Raw genomic sequence first — 17121 nt, 5'->3', positions numbered from 1 at the left:
TTGTTGCAGGCATTTCAAATGTGGGGCAGCGAACACTCTTCCATTGTGGGTAGTGACACATGTATTATATGCCACCATCCACCAGATCAGGAATCGAACACCCATGAGGAAGGACATGACACAGATTTAATTTGCATTCACCCAAGAATGTTCAGCACAGGGCTAAATCGCTGGCTTTGAAAGCAGACCAAGGCAGGCCAGCAGCACGGTTCAATTCCTGTAACAGCCTCTCCGAACAGGCGCCGGAATGTGGCGACTAGGGGCTTTTCACAGGAACTTCATTGAAGCCTACTTGTGACAAGAAGCGATTTTCATTTCATTTCATTTCAAGAGTTGAGTCTCAATAAGGCTGCTGTTAAAATGGTGGACAAAATTACATTTCCTGACAACCGGCCAAGTTATACTGCAGCTAAAGCAAAAGTGTGTACGTCAAAATGAATTTTATTACAAAGTAAATTCAACAGATTATCAAAAATGTATTACTAGCAAAGTGACATCAGAAACAAAAGAGAACTAAGTTTGTTTTTCTAGTTCCACATTTTCTTTTCGACGCTATAAGTTACAATTCCTCTCAGAAACGGGCATTTCATTTGCCAGTAATTAATGGGTTTCTAAGTACAACAATCACAGAGTCCCCTCTGAGGAACATCTTCGAGATGTATCGGTCCTTGTTGACCGGTTTTGACTTCTTCTTGCCTTTCCCACTCTTGGGCACTTCGGTCCACATCTCTTTGACGTTTTCTAACACCATGTTGCAATGTCTGGAACAGGAAACGGGAGAGAACGTCTCAGTAAAACGCTTGGCAGGACGGAAATGCCTCCTAACGGCATGCTTTCCACAATTCGTCGATGCGACACTCAATGCAGCACTCCAGCGGTATTCCACATTTTAAATGTGCCCGGCATACGGTGTTGGGCTGGGGGAGGGGCGGAGAACCTCTGAACCCCCAGGAACTTCCACAGAACCCCCTGTGCGCGTAACGTGTGTTGGGACAAGCTGGCTGAGTCCCAACTCAGAGGGTGACGACAGACGGCTGCTTTAGGGACTGGAAGCCGCCAATGTCCAGTATCGTACCACAGAGATCTGTCCCCTATTATTCGTCATTTGTATAAACGACTTTGATGACCATGTGGGGGTTGGGATCAGCAAGTTTGCTGATGACACAAAGATTGGCCGGGTGATTAACAGTGAGCCTGAGAGTCTTGGGTTACAGGAAGATATAGACGGGATGGTCTGAGCAGAAAAATGGCAGATGGAATTTAATCCTCAAAAGGTGTGAGGTGTTACACTTTGGAAGGAGAAATTTGACAAGGAAATATTCAAAGAATGGCACCAGTCTGGGAAGACCTGAGAAACAAAGAGACCTTGGAGTGTTTATAAAGAGATCTCTGAAGGCAGAAGGGCCGGTTAATAGGATGGTGAGAAAGACATGTGGTACACTTGCCTTTATCAATCGTGGCATAGATTACAAAAGCAGGGAGGTCATGTTGGAGTGGTATAGAACATTTGTGTGGCCACAGCTGGAGTGTGCAATTCTGGTCGCCACATTAGGATGTGATTGCAGTGGAGGGGGTGCAGAGGTGATTCACCAGGACGTTGCCCGGGGATGGAACGTTTAAGATATGAAGAGAGGGTGGATAGGCTTGGGTTGTTTTTACTGGAGCAGAGAAGACCGAGGGGCGACCTGATTGAGGTGGACAAGATTGTGAGGGTCATGGACAGAGTGGACAGGGAGCAGCTGTTCCCCTTGGTGATAGGTTAGTTACGAGGGGACACAAGATCAGGTGAGGCGCTGGAGGTTCGTGGGGGATTGGAGGAAAACATTTTTACCCAGAGGGTGGTGAGGATCTGGAACGCGCTGCCTGGGAGGGTGGTAGAGGTGGGTTGCCTCACATCCTTTAAAATGTACCTGGATGAGCACTTGGCACGTTTTAACATTAGAGGCTGTGGGCCAAGTGCTGGCAAATGGGATTAGGATTGGCAGGTCGGGTGCCTTTCATGCGGCGGTGCAGACTCGATGGGGCGAAGGACCTTTTCTGCACTGTATATTTCTGTGACAAAGTCAAACCAGGCAGCCACTGCATAAAATTAATGATGATGTGGAGATGCCGGCATTGGACTGGGGTGTCTTACAACACCAGGTTAAAGTCCAACAGGTTTGTTTCAATGTCACTAGCTTTCGGAGCGCTGCTCCTTCCTCAGGTGAATGAAGAGGTATGTTCCAGAAACATATATATATATATATATATATATATATATAGAGACAGATTCAAAGATGCCAGACAATGCTTGGAATGTGAGCATTAGCAGGTGATTAAATCTTTACAGATCCAGAGATGGGGTAACCCCAGGTTAAAGAGGTGTGAATTGTGTCAAGCCAGGACAGTTGGTAGGATTTCGCAGGCCAGATGGTGGGGGATGAATGTAATGTGGCATGAATCCCAGGTCCCGGTTGAGGCCGCACTCATGTGTGCGGAACTTGGCTATAAGCTTCTGCTCGGCGATTCTGCGTTGTCGCGTGTCCTGAAGGCAGCCTTGGAGAACGCTTACCCGGAGATCAGAGGCTGAATGCCCTTGACTGCTGAAGTGTTCCCCGACTGGAAGGGAATATTCCTGCCTGGTGATTGTCGCGTGGTGTCGTGGTCACTGTTCTGAAGGCTGGGTAGTTTGCTGCAAACAATGGTTTGTTTGAGGTTGCGCGGTTGTTTGAAGGCAAGTAGTGGGGGTGTGGGGATGACCTTGGCAAGATGTTCATCTTCATCGATGACGTGTTGAAGGCTGTGAAGAAGATGTCGTAGTTTCTCCGCTCCGGGAAAGTACTGGACGGCGGAGCGGAGAAACTACGACATCTTCTTCACAGCCTTCAACACGTCATCGATGAAGATGAACATCTTGCCAAGGTCATCCCCACACCCCCACTACTTGCCTTCAAACAACCGCGCAACCTCAAACAAACCATTGTCTGCAGCAAACTACCCAGCCTTCAGAACAGTGACCACGACACCACACAACCCTGTCATGGCAATCTCTGCAAGACATGCCAGATCATCGACATGGATACCACCATTACACGTGAGAACACCACCCACCAGGTACGCGGTACATACACTTGTGACTCGGCCAACGTTGTCTACCTCATACGCTGCAGGAAAGGATGTCCCGAAGCGTGGTACATTGGCGAGACCATGCAGACGCTGCGACAACGAATGAACGGACATCACGCGACAATCACCAGGCAGGAATGTTCCCTTCCAGTCAGGGAACACTTCAGCAGTCAAGGGCATTCAGCCTCTGATCTCCGGGTAAGCGTTCTCCAAGGCGGCCTTCAGGACGCGCGACAACACAGAATCGCAGAGCAGATGCTTATAGCCAAGTTCCACACACGAGTGCGGCCTCAACCGGGACCTGGGATTCATGTCGCATTACATTCATCCCCCACCATCTGGCCTGCGAAATCCTACCAACTGCCCTGGCTTGACACAATTCACACCTCTTTAACCTGGGGTTACCCCATCTCTGGATCTGTAAAGATTTAATCACCTAATGCTCACATTCCAAGCATTGTCTGGCATCTTTGAATCTGTCTATATATGTATGTTTCTGGAACATACCTCTTCATTCACCTGAGGAAGGAGCAGCGCTCCGAAAGCTAGTGACATCGAAACAAACCTGTTGGGACTTTAACCTGGTGTTGTAAGACTGCTTACTAAAATTAATTAGCCATGGGGGGAGATGGCACAATATCAGTGGTTAGCTCTGCTGCCTCAGAGACCGGGACCGGCTTCGACCCCGGCCTTGGGGGACTGTGTGTGTGTGTGTGTGTGTGTGTGTGCGTGTGCGGAGTTAGTACACTCTCCCCGTATCTGCATGGGTTTCCTCCGGGTGCTCCGGTTTCCTCCCACAGTCCAAGGTGGTGTGGGTTGGGTGGATTGGCCCTTAGTGTCCAAAAGGTTAGGTGGGGTTTGTGGGTTACGGGGACAGGGTGGGGAGGTGGGCCTAGATGGGGGGTGCGCTTTTAGAGGGTTGGTGCAGACTGGATGGGCCAAATGGTCGTCTTCTGCACTGTGGGGGTTCTATGAGGCACACTGCACCAAATCAGGAACCGTAAGAAAAGCAAAATGCCGCAGGTAGAGACAGGAATGCAGACAACTTGCGTCAATATTTAGCATGGATTGTCATCCATCTTGGCAAAAGATGCTACCATCAGCATTGGAGTCAATCACACAAACATTACTGATTTAAAAAACAAAAAAATTTGAAGTACCAATTCTTCTTTTTCCCCAAATAAGGATTTAGCGTGGCCAATCCACCTACCCTGCACATCTTTGGGTTGTGGGGGTGAGACCCACAGACACGGGGAGAATGTGCAAACTCCACACGGTCAGTGACCCAGGGCTGGGATCGAACCCGGGTCTTCACCAGCGTGAGGCAGCAGTGCTAACCACTACGCCACCATGTCGCCCCTCAGTAGGTACTACTGATAAGGGAGTAAGGACACCAACATATTTCAGTCATTGTATTTCTTAACCCGTACTTACCAATTTACAAGGTTCTGCTGGTTTCAACCAAAATTAGGTCTTCAATAGGTTGCAATCAGATTTAAAGTAAAAGACAGAGGTAGTAAGAGATCTGTTTTATTTAAAAAAAAACGTTCCGAGTTATGGTGATCTGGCATCTGATGCTCGGGCGGGGCAAGGGTGGGGGGGGTGGAGAAGAGTCACAGCTCTCTCTCTCTCCCTCCCCCGCCCCCCCCCCCCCCCCCCCCCCCCCCCAATTTTGAAGGAACAGGTTAAGAAAGCGCACCTGCCAGAGGTGAGGAGCGGAGGTGGCAATGGGAAATAAAACACTCGCCCACTCACTGTACCTGCTTTCATCATAGAGAATACCCCAGATGAAGCTCAGGTTAGGATGCCCAGCCTCAAGAACACCACCAACATCTCGATTTCCCATATCAGCCAACTGTGTGGCACCTTGCAAGTAAGTTGTACCAATTTGTAACCATTTAAGGGCATATTTATGCCAGGACTCAAGTCCATTATCAACTGGGTGATTGTAGAACAGTATTGAGGGGGCTATTGTGTTTCCAGATCTGTACCAGCTCTTTTGAGGTCCAGTTAGAACATAACATAAGGACTAGGAGCAGGAGTAGGCCATCTGGCCCTTCGAGCCTGCTCCGCCATTCAATGAGATCATGGCTGATCTTTTGTGGACTCAGCTCCACTTTCTGGCCTGAACACCATAACCCTTAATCCCTTTATTCTTCAAAAAAGTATCAATCTTTATCTTAAAAACATTTAATGAAGGAGCCTCTACTGCTTCACTGGGCAAGGAATTCCAGAGATTCACAACCCTTTGGGTGAAGAGGTTCCTCCTAAACTCAGTCCTAAATCTACTTCCCCTTATTTTGAGGCTATGCCCCCTAGTTCTGCTTTCACCCGTCAGTGGAAACAACCTGCCCGCATCTATCCTATCTATTCCCTTCATAATTTTATGTTTCTATGAGATCCTTCTAAATTCCAACAAGTACAGTCCCAGTCTATTCAACGTCTCCTCGTAATCCAACCCCTTCAGCTCTGGGATTGACCTAGTGAATCTCCTCTGCACACCCTCCAGCGCCAGTACGTCCTTTCTCAGGTAAGGAGACCAAAACTGAACACAATACTCCAGGTGTGGCCTCACGAACACCTTATACAATTGCAGCATAACCTCCCTAGTCTTAAACTCCATCCCTCTAGCAATGAAGGACAAAATTCCATTTGCCTTCTTAATCACCTGTTGCACCTGTAAACCAACGTTTTGCGACTCATGCACTAGCACACCCAGGTCTCTCTGCACAGCAGCATGTTTTAATATTTTATCATTTAAATAATAATCCCTTTTGCTGTTATTCCTACCAGAATGGATAACCTCACATTTGTCAATATTGTATTCCATCAGCCCCAGTCTCCTGTCCTTTCTCCGTATCTTTCCTGCCCTTGAGCATTTAGCCAATTCCTAGTCGAAGGCTATCGAGCAGTGCATTTCAAATCCTAACTACTCGTTGCATAAATGTTTTGCTTCACGTTGCCTCTGGCGATTTTGCAAATCACCGCATGCCTACGTCTTTCGGTTATCGACCAGTCAGTGTTATATCACTGCCTGAAACTGGATTCACTGCCAGCAGAAAGGGATGGCATTTTCTCCCCATCTGTTGGGGCTCAATTCACATCCAGCTTTCTGGGTGGAAGCGCAACAGGCTAGCTAACTGCTTTTAACACGGTGAACACTGTAACAATGGCGCAAATTAACAGAGGCACAAAGGAGTAGTTTAATTCTGTTCCGTACACAGAGGATGATTCAGAAGTCTGCGCTAACTATCTGCCCACTTTGCTGTCTTGATGTCTACATAGGATGACCGAGTGTGTCCACTTTCTCGTGGATATATCACTTCCGTTCCATTTTTTAAGCTGGATCCTACACTGTCCAATTATTCCCCATTGTGTAAAAAAAATTGATCCGTGTAACTTCTTCCCAAACGTTAACGTGGAGTTGGAATATGTCTAGGTCAGAAGCATGTAGAAACACAGGTGTGCATCAGACCACATGGGTTTGCACTCCATGGTTAAGTAAAGGAGGTGCCTAAATGGTTAAAATAACCAGACAACATAATGCAGCTTAAAGTGCCGTTTTTGTAAGCGACGCCTTTGGAAACAGTAAACAGTGAGCACCACTTGCCAGATGCGGCTGTTTTCCAGGATAAATGGAAATGCCGGCAAGTGGTGGGATCTCAAGTGGGCGACAAAGTACCTCAATGCAGCTGTTACAGTTTGACAAATAGGGCACGCCACTTTTATCCTATTCTGTACCAACAACTCTTGAATCTTGAACAGATGAGCAAAATGCAGCAGGCAAAGATAGCTAGATGCCCTCTCACTGTATTTAACCAAGGGCTCGTACTTCCCTTCCCTGAGGGTAGGCCTCTAGCACCAGGCGCTCTGCATACCAGACAACGCCAGTTCTCAGGTAAAGTCCAATGTGATGCAACTTACAGCTGGCAGATCACAGAGTGAACACAATTCCAGGAAAGGGTGAGTATAGAGATTAATTTCCAGACTTGTTTCTTGTTCAATTTAAGAAATGTCACTCGACCAGAATTTGATGGTGTTTCTTCTACATACAATACACCTGCAAGCTAATGTCAAGCTGCGAAGAAGGTATTATATCTATTGGCGTGGCTGTGAAGCGTTCTGCAAGTCCGCCTCCTCCATCTTTCCTGGTCTGCAAAGTTCAGTTCCACACTGGGAAATATTTGCAAATTATAAAATGAACTATTGTAGAGCCGTCACCTGACAAGAGATGGCCAGCAATCACTGGGGGGAATGGGTGAGGGGGTGTGAGAGATTCATTGCAATCTGTTGCAATAATGTTCCTGCAACGCCAGAATTTTGAACAGGACCCTCAGGTTTTTCTGGTCGGGACAGAGATTTTTTTCTCCAAATTGACGTGCAAAACATACCCAGTGAAGCGTACGCCCACCACATGCATTTTTTAGGAGATGGGGTTTGGAAAGCAAGGAGAAAAGCGGTCTCAAAGCCACTACCTGTCGAAGGCCTTGACTCGGCCGAGCAGCTTCTTGTTGTTGCGACAGTTGATGAGGACCTGTGTGTTGTTTTTGACGGACTGCGTCAGAACGGAGAGAGGCCCTGTGTTAAACTCTTCCTCCTCTCGCTTCTGAAGCTCCTCGGGAGTCATCTCACTCTTGGGCTTGTTTAGCAGACTCCTAGAGGGAGGAATTAAAAAAAGTGATTTCACTGTTAAGGATGCTATATTGAGAATTGACAGGAACAAGGCAGGGTGGTGTGTCAAACTGGGCCTCATGCCTCGAGGAACCAGAGACTTGTAGAGCATGTCCGCTGGATGCTCCAAACAATATAGAACCAACTCATTATTACCTTAAAGTGTAATTAAAGACAGAACATACCAGCGTATTACTAGGACTGAGCCAACGATTTAAGAGTAAAGATAGAGGCCACGTGTCAGGATGCGCTGCACCATTTGTTTTAGAAAAAGTCTAAAGACCACAAGGATTCCCGCTCCTCTCCCCAAATCGGTTTCAAAGACCTCAGTTATTTGTAAAGGTTTTCCAAGGCTGCGGCCTATTTTCTTTTAAAAACTCTAACTTTGGGGTGATTTGATAAACATATACAAAATCGTTAAAGGCTTTAAAACAGCTTGCAGAGGCCAAAGGGCCATGTATCTAGGTAAGGGTAGGCCTTTGTTAGATGATGTTTCATGGGAGGAGAGTAGACCAGCGTTCCCTCTGGCCCCCCCGCAAGAATCTATATCCCTGTTCCCCTCTATTGCTCCACATGCTGCCCCTCAGTGACATCATCTGAAGCAATGTTTGTTTTCACTGACGCCACCCAGCTCTACCTCACCAGCACCTCTCCCATCTCCCCCAGGATCGCTGCATTATCTGACTGCTTATTAGGCATGTCACTGTAACCCTCATTTATGCCTGTTACTCCTGGATTTGACTATTCCAACACACAACTTGCTGATCTCCTACATTCTACCCTCCTGTAAATGAGGTCATCCATGCTGCCAAGTCCTATTCACCCATCAGTAAGTAAGCGCGCTGACTTACACTGGATCCTCGTTGAACAATAACTTGATTTCAGAATTCTCATCCGTGCTTTTAGATTCCTCCGCCTGCTCTCCCCCCCCACCTCTCGGACCTCCTCCAGCCCTAGAACCTTCGACAATGTTTACTGGGAGAGATGACTGGCCAATGACGATGCTCCCACCACGAGAAGCTCCTCGGAAGCTAGTCAGTCAATTGCACCCTTTTGTACCTTCTTTGATCTGGGGAAACCCAGGCTGACGCAGAGATCGGATGAAGAGAAGACAGCGCCCGGACTGGTCTTTCCTGATCAGGGAGCAAAGCCTTAGATGCAGGACAGACCAACTCCTGCCCAATAGCAGGGTATCGTAGTCAAATTATTTCTGGGAGTAACGTCCAGGTGCAATCAGCAGCACAAAGGAGGTGTATAAATACTCGAGGAAGTGCACACGAAAGGATGCATCCAAGGGATTACCTCGTAAAGGTACGGTCAGTAGAATTTTTCAAAATTCATTTAAGGGATGTGGCCGTCGCTGTCTGGGCCCAGCATTTATTATTGCCCATCCCTAATTGCTCCTTGAGAAGGTGGTGGTGAGCCGCCTTCTTGAACCCGCTGCAGTCCACATGGTGTAGGTACACCCACTGTGCTGTTAGGGATGGAGTTCCACGATTTTGACCCAGCGACAGTGAAGCTACAATGTTACATTTCCAAGTCAGGATGGCCGACGGCTTGGAGGGGGACTTCCCATGTAACTGCTGCCCGTGTCCTTCTAGAGCGAGGAGGATTTGGAAGGCACTGCCTAAGGAGCCTTGGCGAGTTGCTGAAGTGCAGCTTGTAGACGGTGCGTCGGTGGCGGAGGGCGTGAATGTTTGTGGAAGGGGTGACAATCAAGCGGGGCTGCTTTGTCCTGGATGGTGTCGAGTTTCTGGAGTGTTGTTGGAGCTGCACTCATCCAGGCAAGTGGGGAGTATTCCATTTCACTCCTGACGTAGAATTCCGACAGTGCAGGGGGCTGCCATCCTGCATCATCGAGCCTGTGCCAACCCACCAAAAGAGCACCCTGCCGAGGCCCAATCACTGGTCCTATCCCCATAACCCCACCTAACACTATGGGGCAATTTCTTTGTTTTAATTTCTCCAATTAAGGGGCAATTTAACGTGGCCAATCCACCTACCCTGAACATCTTTGTGTTGTTGGGGTGAGACCCACGCAGACACAGGGATAGCGTTCAAACTCCACACGGACAGTCATCCCAGCCCTGGGTCCTCCGTGCCCTGGGCAGCAGAGCTAAGGGGCAATCTAAGCGGGACCACCCACCCAACCGGCACATCTTTGACTTGTGGGGGGAAACTGTGGCACCCGGAGGAAACCCACACAGACGTGGGGAAGAAAGTGCAGACACCACACAGCCACTCGAGATCGGAATCGATCCCTAGTCCCTGACGCAATGAGACAGCAGTGTTAACCACTGTGCCACCCCATCCGCCCATAGACCTGGCTGCCATGTTTGCTACATTACAACACTGACTACACCTCAAAAGTATTTTGGGAGGTCCAGACATTTGACAACTCCAACCAGCGCACTGATGGCAGCGATTTGCTCTAAAATACTTCAGTCCAGGAAAAATAAGGTACCAGACACAATCATCACCTGCCCAGGACTGGGTCCAGCATTCCTACCTTTGATCTGTACCCGTCACCCCACATTCCTATCCCCTCACTTGCAATTTCCACCCCAAACGAAAGGGGGGGGGGGGGGCGGCAGTTATTGGGGCGAAGGCGAGAGTGAATAGGGATGGGGAACCAGTGCTGGGGGGTGAGCTAGTGATTGGAAGGCAGCAGTGATGTAGGTGTCAGGTGCCCTGGTGACTGGGGGGAGAATTTGCCCCGTCGAGCAGAAGGGGGGGGGGGCGACTGGGGAACAGAGGGAGGAGTGCCCCGGTTACTGGAAGGGGTGTCCAGCCATTTGGGGGGACAGGGTGCCCAGACTTTCGGGAGAAAGGGGAAATGCCCAGCAATTGGGGGAGAAAGTGCCCTGCAATTAGGGGAGAAGGGGGTTGGTACATGGCGATTGTGGGCAGTGATGGGTGTGGGGGCAGTGATGGGGGGGGGGGGGGAAAGAGGGGGTAGTGTTGGGGAGGTAAGTGATGGGGGTAGCGATGGTAGCGAGTGGGAGTGATTGGGGGGGTGTAGTGATTGTCGGGATAGCGATTAGTGGGCGGAGTGGGGGCAGTGATGGGGAGGGTGGGCAATGATGGGGGTAGAGGGGCAGTGATGGGGTAGTGGCAGGGGTGCAGTGATGGGGAGGGATGGGGAAGTGATTGCGGGGGGTGATTACGGGGGTTAGTGACGGTGGGGAGCAGTGACGGAAGTGATGGGGGGGGGGGAGTGAACTGATTGGGGGATAGTGATTGGGAATGGGGGCAGTGATGGGGGTAGGGGGATAGTAGTAGGGGGGCAGTGATGGGGAGGGGCAGTGATTGAGGGGGTTAGTGACGGTGGGGGAGAGGGGGCAGTGATGGGGGAAGTGATGGGGGTAGGGGGGCAGTGATCGGGGAGGGGTGCAGTGATGGGGAGGGGACTGGTGGGAGTGATTGGAGGAGTAGTGATGGGAGGGGAGGGAGTGATGGGGGAGGGTGGTGGGAGTGATTGGAGGGGTAGTGATGGGAGGGTAGTGTTGGGGGGGGGGGGAGGGTAGTGTTGGGGGGGGTAGTGATGGGGGGTGGGGGGAGGGTAGTGATTGGGGAGAGGGAGGGAGTGATGGGGGGTGAGTGATGGTGAGGGGGGCGATGTGGGGGGGGGGGTGATGGGGGTAGTAATGGGATGGTAGTGATGATAGGGGGGTGAGTGATGGTGGGGGAGGGGGGGGGTGTGGTTAATTGATGGGTGGTAGTGATGGGTGTGTGAGATGGGGTGGGGGGGTGAGGAAAGAGTGATTGGGGGTCGGAGCGGATCCTGGGGCAGCTCCTCTTCCTCCGGGCGGGGGTAGTAATGGGGAGGGGGGTAGTAGTGACTGTGACGGGGGGGGGGGGGGGGGGGGGGGGGGGTAGCGATTGGGGGGCAGGGGGAAATGATCGGGGTAGTGATGGGGGGGGGGGGCAATGGGGTGGGGGAAGTGATCGGGGTGGGGATTGTTGGGGGGGGGGGTTAGTGATGGTGGGGTCGTGCAGTGATAGTGGGTGAGTGATTGGGGGTGATGATGGGGGGGGGGGGGGGAGTGATTGGGGTGTAGTGATGGTGAGGGGGGTGATGTGGGGGGGTGGGGATTAGTGATGGGGGGGGGATTCGTGATGGGGGGGGGTTAGTGATGGGGGGGTTAGTGATGGGGGGGGGGTTAGTGATGGGGGGGGTTAGTGATGGGGGGGGTTAGTGATGGGGGGGGGTTAGTGATGGGGGGGGGGTTAGTGATGGGGGGGGGGTTAGTGATGGGGGGGGGGTTAGTGATGGGGGGGGGGTTAGTGATGGGGGGGTTAGTGATGGGGGGGGTTAGTGATGGGGGGGGGGTTAGTGATGGGGGGGGTTAGTGATGGGGGGGTTAGTGATGGGGGGGGTTAGTGATGGGGGGGTTAGTGATGGGGGGGTTAGTGATGGGGGGGGGGGTTAGTGATGGGGGGGGGGTTAGTGATTGGGGGGGGGGTAGTGATGGGGGGGGGGGGTAGTGATGGGGGGGGGGTTAGTGATGGGGGGGGGGTTAGTGATGGGGGGGGCTTAGTGATGGGGGGGGCTTAGTGATGGGGGGGGGTAGTGATGGGGGGGGGGGGTAGTGATGGGGGGGGGGGTTAGTGGTGGGGGGTGGGGTGATTGGGGGCCGGAGCGGGTCCCGGGGCGGCTCCTCTCTCTCCGGGCGGGAGGCCTCACTCCAGCGCCATCGAACTAGGCCTCAGGCCTTAGCAACGCCGCCCAAATGCACGGCACCAGACCTGGGAGCAGCGGCGGCGCCATGAGGCGGGAGCACAGATCGCCCCACATACGCGCTCTTCCCCTCCGCCCGCTCCTTCCTCCCGCCCGCCACTCGCTCACATGTTGCTGATGTCCACCCGCCGCCTTCAGCGCCGTCCAACCGCGTTTAGGCTCCCGCCGGAAGAGAAGACTCTATTTCCGGTCGGCCCGCGCAATGCCCGCCGGGGAATGTAGTCTTCGGGTCCGCTCTCTGCCCACTGCGGAGCATTCTGGGAACTGTAGTTCTGTACGCCGTCCTAACAGCGTGGAGGCGGCTCCGGGAACTACAACCCCCGGCATCCCCCGGCGCCCACGACCTTCCCTTGCCAGGCGTTCTTAAAGGGACAGAGGCATTGAGTGTGATTGAGCCAGTTCTCATCACTTAAAGTCATATTCGAATATAAATATGATGCCAACTTGAAGCAAGAAAATAAACAGTAAAAGCTGGGCAGCATGGTGGCACGGTAGTTAGCATGGCTGCCTCACAGAGCCAGGGACACTGGGTAGCGGATTACACAGATTCACAACCATTTTGGAGACATTTCTCCTCAACTCCCTTTTAAATCTGCTGCTCCTTATCCTGAGGCTATGACCTCTTTTTCTAGAATGCCCCACAAGAGGAAGCATCTGCTCCACGTCTACTTTATCCACACCTTTCATCATCTTGTGTACCTCAATTTGATCTCCCCTCATTCTTCTAAACTCCAGAGAGTATAGGCGTAAACTGTTCAATCTCTCTTCATACAACATCTCTGGAGTCAACCTGGTGAACCTCCTCTGAACTGCCGCCAATGCCACTACATCTTTCTTCAAATAAGGGGACCAAAACTGTGTACAATACTCCATTCTTTGATTCTATAATCAGCAAATTAAACAGAGAGCTGATTAATTACAAAGAATATACAGCACAGAAAGAGGCCATTATGTTCAACAGTTCAATGCAGGTGCTTGGATGCCACGTGAACTTCCTTCCCTTTTTATCATAGAATTTACAGTGCAGAAGGAGGCCATTTGGCCCATCAAGTCTGCACCGGCCCTTACAAAGAGCACCCGACTGAAGCCCACGTATCTACCCTATCCCCATAACCCACACTTAACATTTTTTTGGACACAAAGGGCAATTTAGCACAGCTAATCCACCTAACCCACACATCTTTGGTTATCAAGAGCACCCGGAGGAAACCCACGCACATACACGGGGAGAACATGCAGACTCCGCACAGACAGTGGCCCAAGCCGGGAATCGAACCTGGGACCCTGGAGCTGTGAAACAACTGTGCTAACCACTGTGCTACCATGCTGCCCTTTTATCTAACCCTTTAGGAATGACTTTCTCCTTTCTCCCTGCTGGGTTTATCAAAAGATTCCCCTTAAATACATTTGTGAGAATAATCTTTTGGAGACCATGAGTTGTTGCAATGCATAATGAACTGCCTGAAAGGGCAGTAGAGGCAGATTCAACAATAACTTTCAAACCAAATTTGATGTACAGCTGAAAAGGAAAATAAATTGAAAGCAATCATAGAATACCTAGCATGCAGAAGGAGACAATTCAGCCCATCAAGACTGCACTAACCCTGCGAAAGAGCACTCTACCTAGGGCCACACCCCTGTCCCTATCTACATAACCCACCTTGCACACCCTTGGACACTAAGGGGCCATTTAGTGCAGCCAATCTACTTAACCTGCATATCTTTGGACTGTGGGAGGAAACCCACACAGAGACGGGAAGAATGTGCAGACTGCGAACAGGCAGTGGCCCGAGGCTCGAATCGAACCCGGGTCTCTGGCGCTGTGAGGCAGCAGCGCTGACCACCATGCCACTGTGCCACCCTAAATGGGGAAGAGTGAGGACTTCCGGTTGCGGCTATGCGGAGCTAAGTCGCACATTCAGCAGCTCCCGCAAAAACAGACTTTGGGGCTCTTTTCAGGGCCCCCAACGGAATTTTTTTGACGTTTCCCCGCAATGGGAAGGAGAGTACAATAGTTCCCCGACAGTATTACCAGGAGCGGGGCGACTAAAAAAGTGGTGGTGGACCGGAAGAAGGGAGGGAAGAAGAACAAAATGGCGGCGGGTGGGGACCAGGCAGCGTGGATGCAGTGGGCGCAGGAGCAACAGGAGGGTATCCAGCGCTGCTTCAGGGAGATTAAAACGGACCTGCTTGAGCCCATGAAGGCTTCTATCGATAAGCTGCTGGAGACACAGACGGCCCAGGGGGTGGCGATCCGCGAGGCCCGACAAAAGATCTCCGACAACGAGGACGAGATCTTAGGCCTGGCGGTAAAAGTGGAGGCGCACGAGGCGCTCCACAAGAAATGGCAGGAGCGGTTCGAGGAGATGGAGAATCGGTTGAGGCGGAGGAATCTGCAGATTCTGGGCCTCCCGGAGGGGCTGGAGGGGCCGGACGTGGGGGCCTATGTGGTCACCATGTTGAACTCGCTGATAGGAGCGGGGTCCTTTCAGGGGCCCCTGGAGCTGGAAGGGGCCCATAGAGTGTTGGCGAGGATGCCCAAGGCTAACGAGCCTCCGCGGGCGGTGCTTGTGCGGTTTCATCGGTTCGTTGATCGGGAGTGTGTGCTCAGGTGGGCCAAGAAGGAGAGGAGCAGCAGGTGGGAGAACGCGGAGGTTCGAATATACCAGGACTGGAGTGCGGAGGTGGCGAAGAGGAGGGCTGGGTACAATCGAGCGAAGGCGGTGCTGCACAGGAAGGGGGTGAAGTTTGGCATGTTGCAGCCGGCGCAACTGTGGGTTACCTACAAGGACCGGCACCATTATTTTGAGTCTCCGGAGGAGGTGTGGACCTTTGTTCAGGCCGAGAAGTTGGACACAAATTGAGGGTCGGGATGGGAGTTTGGGGATTGCGGATGATATGTTACTTTTTGAGGGGGGGTCCTTTGCTCTTTTTTTTTCTTCTTTCTGATTTGGTGAGGGTGGTTAGGGCGGGTTGGGCACTGTTTTGGTTGGGTTGGTTGGGGGGGCTCTTGGAGGGGGGTAAGCAAATGGAACAGGGGTGGATGGCCGGCAGTGTGATGGGGCCCTGCGGGGGAGGGGGAGGCCCGAGTCGGGGGTGAGGGGACTGGGCCTGTAAAAAGAGCTGCGTCAGAGGTGGCGGGGCCGGGTAGGTGGAATGCGCGGGCTTTTTCCCGTGCTGAAGACTGGAGGGGGCGGGGCCGGGGCAGGGAAGCGAGGGTTGTTTCCCGCGCTTGGGATGGAAGGGGGAGGTGGAGAGCCTGCGGATGGGGAATGGAAGAGGAGGGTGTGTCCCACAATGGGAGGAGTCGAAGGAGAGGCGGGAGTGGCCGGGGTCAGCAGGAGTCAGCTGACTTGCGGAAGTGCAATGGGGGGAGTAAAGCAGCTAGGAGGGGTCCTTGCCGGGGGAGGGGGTGGGGTGGGGGAATCAAGTTGCTGCTGCTATGGTCAAGGGGGAGCTGGAGCGAGTGGGGGGGGGTCGAGACGGGGGTCTGCCGCCGTGGGGAACGGGTCGGGCGTGGAGTGCGGGCGCGTGGCTGGCCGAGGAGGGGTTATGGCTAGTCGGCGGGGGAGGGGGGTGGGTAGCCCCCTGATCCGGCTGATAACCTGGAATGTAAGGGGACTGAATGGGCTGGTCAAGCGGGCCCGCGAGTTCGCGCACCTGAAGGGGCTGAAAGCGGATGTGGTCATGCTTCAGGAGACACCTGAAGGTGGTGGACCAGGTAAGATTGAGGAAAGGGTGGGTAGGTCAGGTGTTTCATTCGGGGCTGGATGCCAGAAATCGAGGAATGGCGATTTTGGTGGGAAAGAAGGTGTCATTTGAGGCGTCGAGCATTGTGGCAGACAATGGCGGTAGGTACGTAATGGTTAGTGGTAAGCTGCAGGGAGAGAGGGTGGTACTGGTCAATGTGTATGCCCCGAACTGGGACGTGGGGGGGCTTGATAATGGGGGGAGACTTTAACACGGTGTTGGATCCGGCACTGGATAACTCCAGGTCTAGGACGGGTAGGAAGCCTGCGACGGCTAAGGTGGGGGTTTATGGACCAGATGGGAGGGGTGGACCCTTGGAGATTTGCATGGCCGGGGGCGAGGGAATTTTCATTCTTCTCACATGTCCATAAGGCTTATTCCCGGATCGACTTATTTATTTTGAGCAGGGCGCTGATAGCGAGAGTGGAGGATACCGAGTACTCGGCGATCACCATTTTAGATCACGCCCCGCATTGGGTGGACTTAGAGCTAGGGGAGGAGAGGGACCAGCGCCCATTGTGGTGTTTGGAGGTGGGGCTGTTGGCGGACGAGGAGGTGAGTGAGCGGGTCCGAGGAAGTATAGAGAGGTACCTGGAGGCCAACGATAATGGGGAGGTCCGAGTGGGGATGGTATGGGAGGCGCTGAAGGCGGTGGTTAGGGGAGAGCTGATCTCCATTAGGTTGGTGGGGGAGATGGTGAGGGTAGACAGGAGGTATGCGGAGGTGCCTGAGGAAGGACTGTTGAGGAAGAGGCGCAGCCTCCAAGCTGAATTCGACCTGGTGACCACCAGGAAGGCGGAGGTGCTGTGCAGGAAGGCTCAGGGGGCGATTTATGCATATGGGGAAAAGGCAAG

The 17121-nt window shown here is 52.3% G+C and overlaps 1 protein-coding gene across 1 annotated transcript; it reads right to left on the bottom strand.

Moving 5' to 3' along the window:
- Nucleotides 1–423: 423 nt before the first annotated feature.
- Nucleotides 424–12742, bottom strand: snrpd2 (small nuclear ribonucleoprotein D2 polypeptide). The gene is made up of 3 exons (XM_072490108.1): nucleotides 12626–12742; nucleotides 7581–7760; nucleotides 424–761 (listed from the first exon to the last, which is right to left on the bottom strand). Coding segments are annotated over exons 1-3 (357 nt in total). The 5' UTR covers nucleotides 12628–12742; the 3' UTR covers nucleotides 424–586.
- Nucleotides 12743–17121: the final 4379 nt, after the last annotated feature.

This window comes from Scyliorhinus torazame, chromosome 25, assembly GCF_047496885.1.
Source record: "Scyliorhinus torazame isolate Kashiwa2021f chromosome 25, sScyTor2.1, whole genome shotgun sequence".
In the NCBI taxonomy this organism is placed as follows: domain Eukaryota; kingdom Metazoa; phylum Chordata; class Chondrichthyes; order Carcharhiniformes; family Scyliorhinidae; genus Scyliorhinus; species Scyliorhinus torazame.
This window is presented reverse-complemented; position numbering and strand designations above follow the sequence as displayed.

Bases quoted from the DNA above. Each gene is read 5' to 3' on its own strand.
- snrpd2 (XM_072490108.1), bottom strand. The intron at 762-7,580 runs GTAGTGGCTTTG...TTCCTGTTCCAG, and splicing joins CGAGTCAAGGCCTTCGACAG to ACATTGCAACATGGTGTTAG.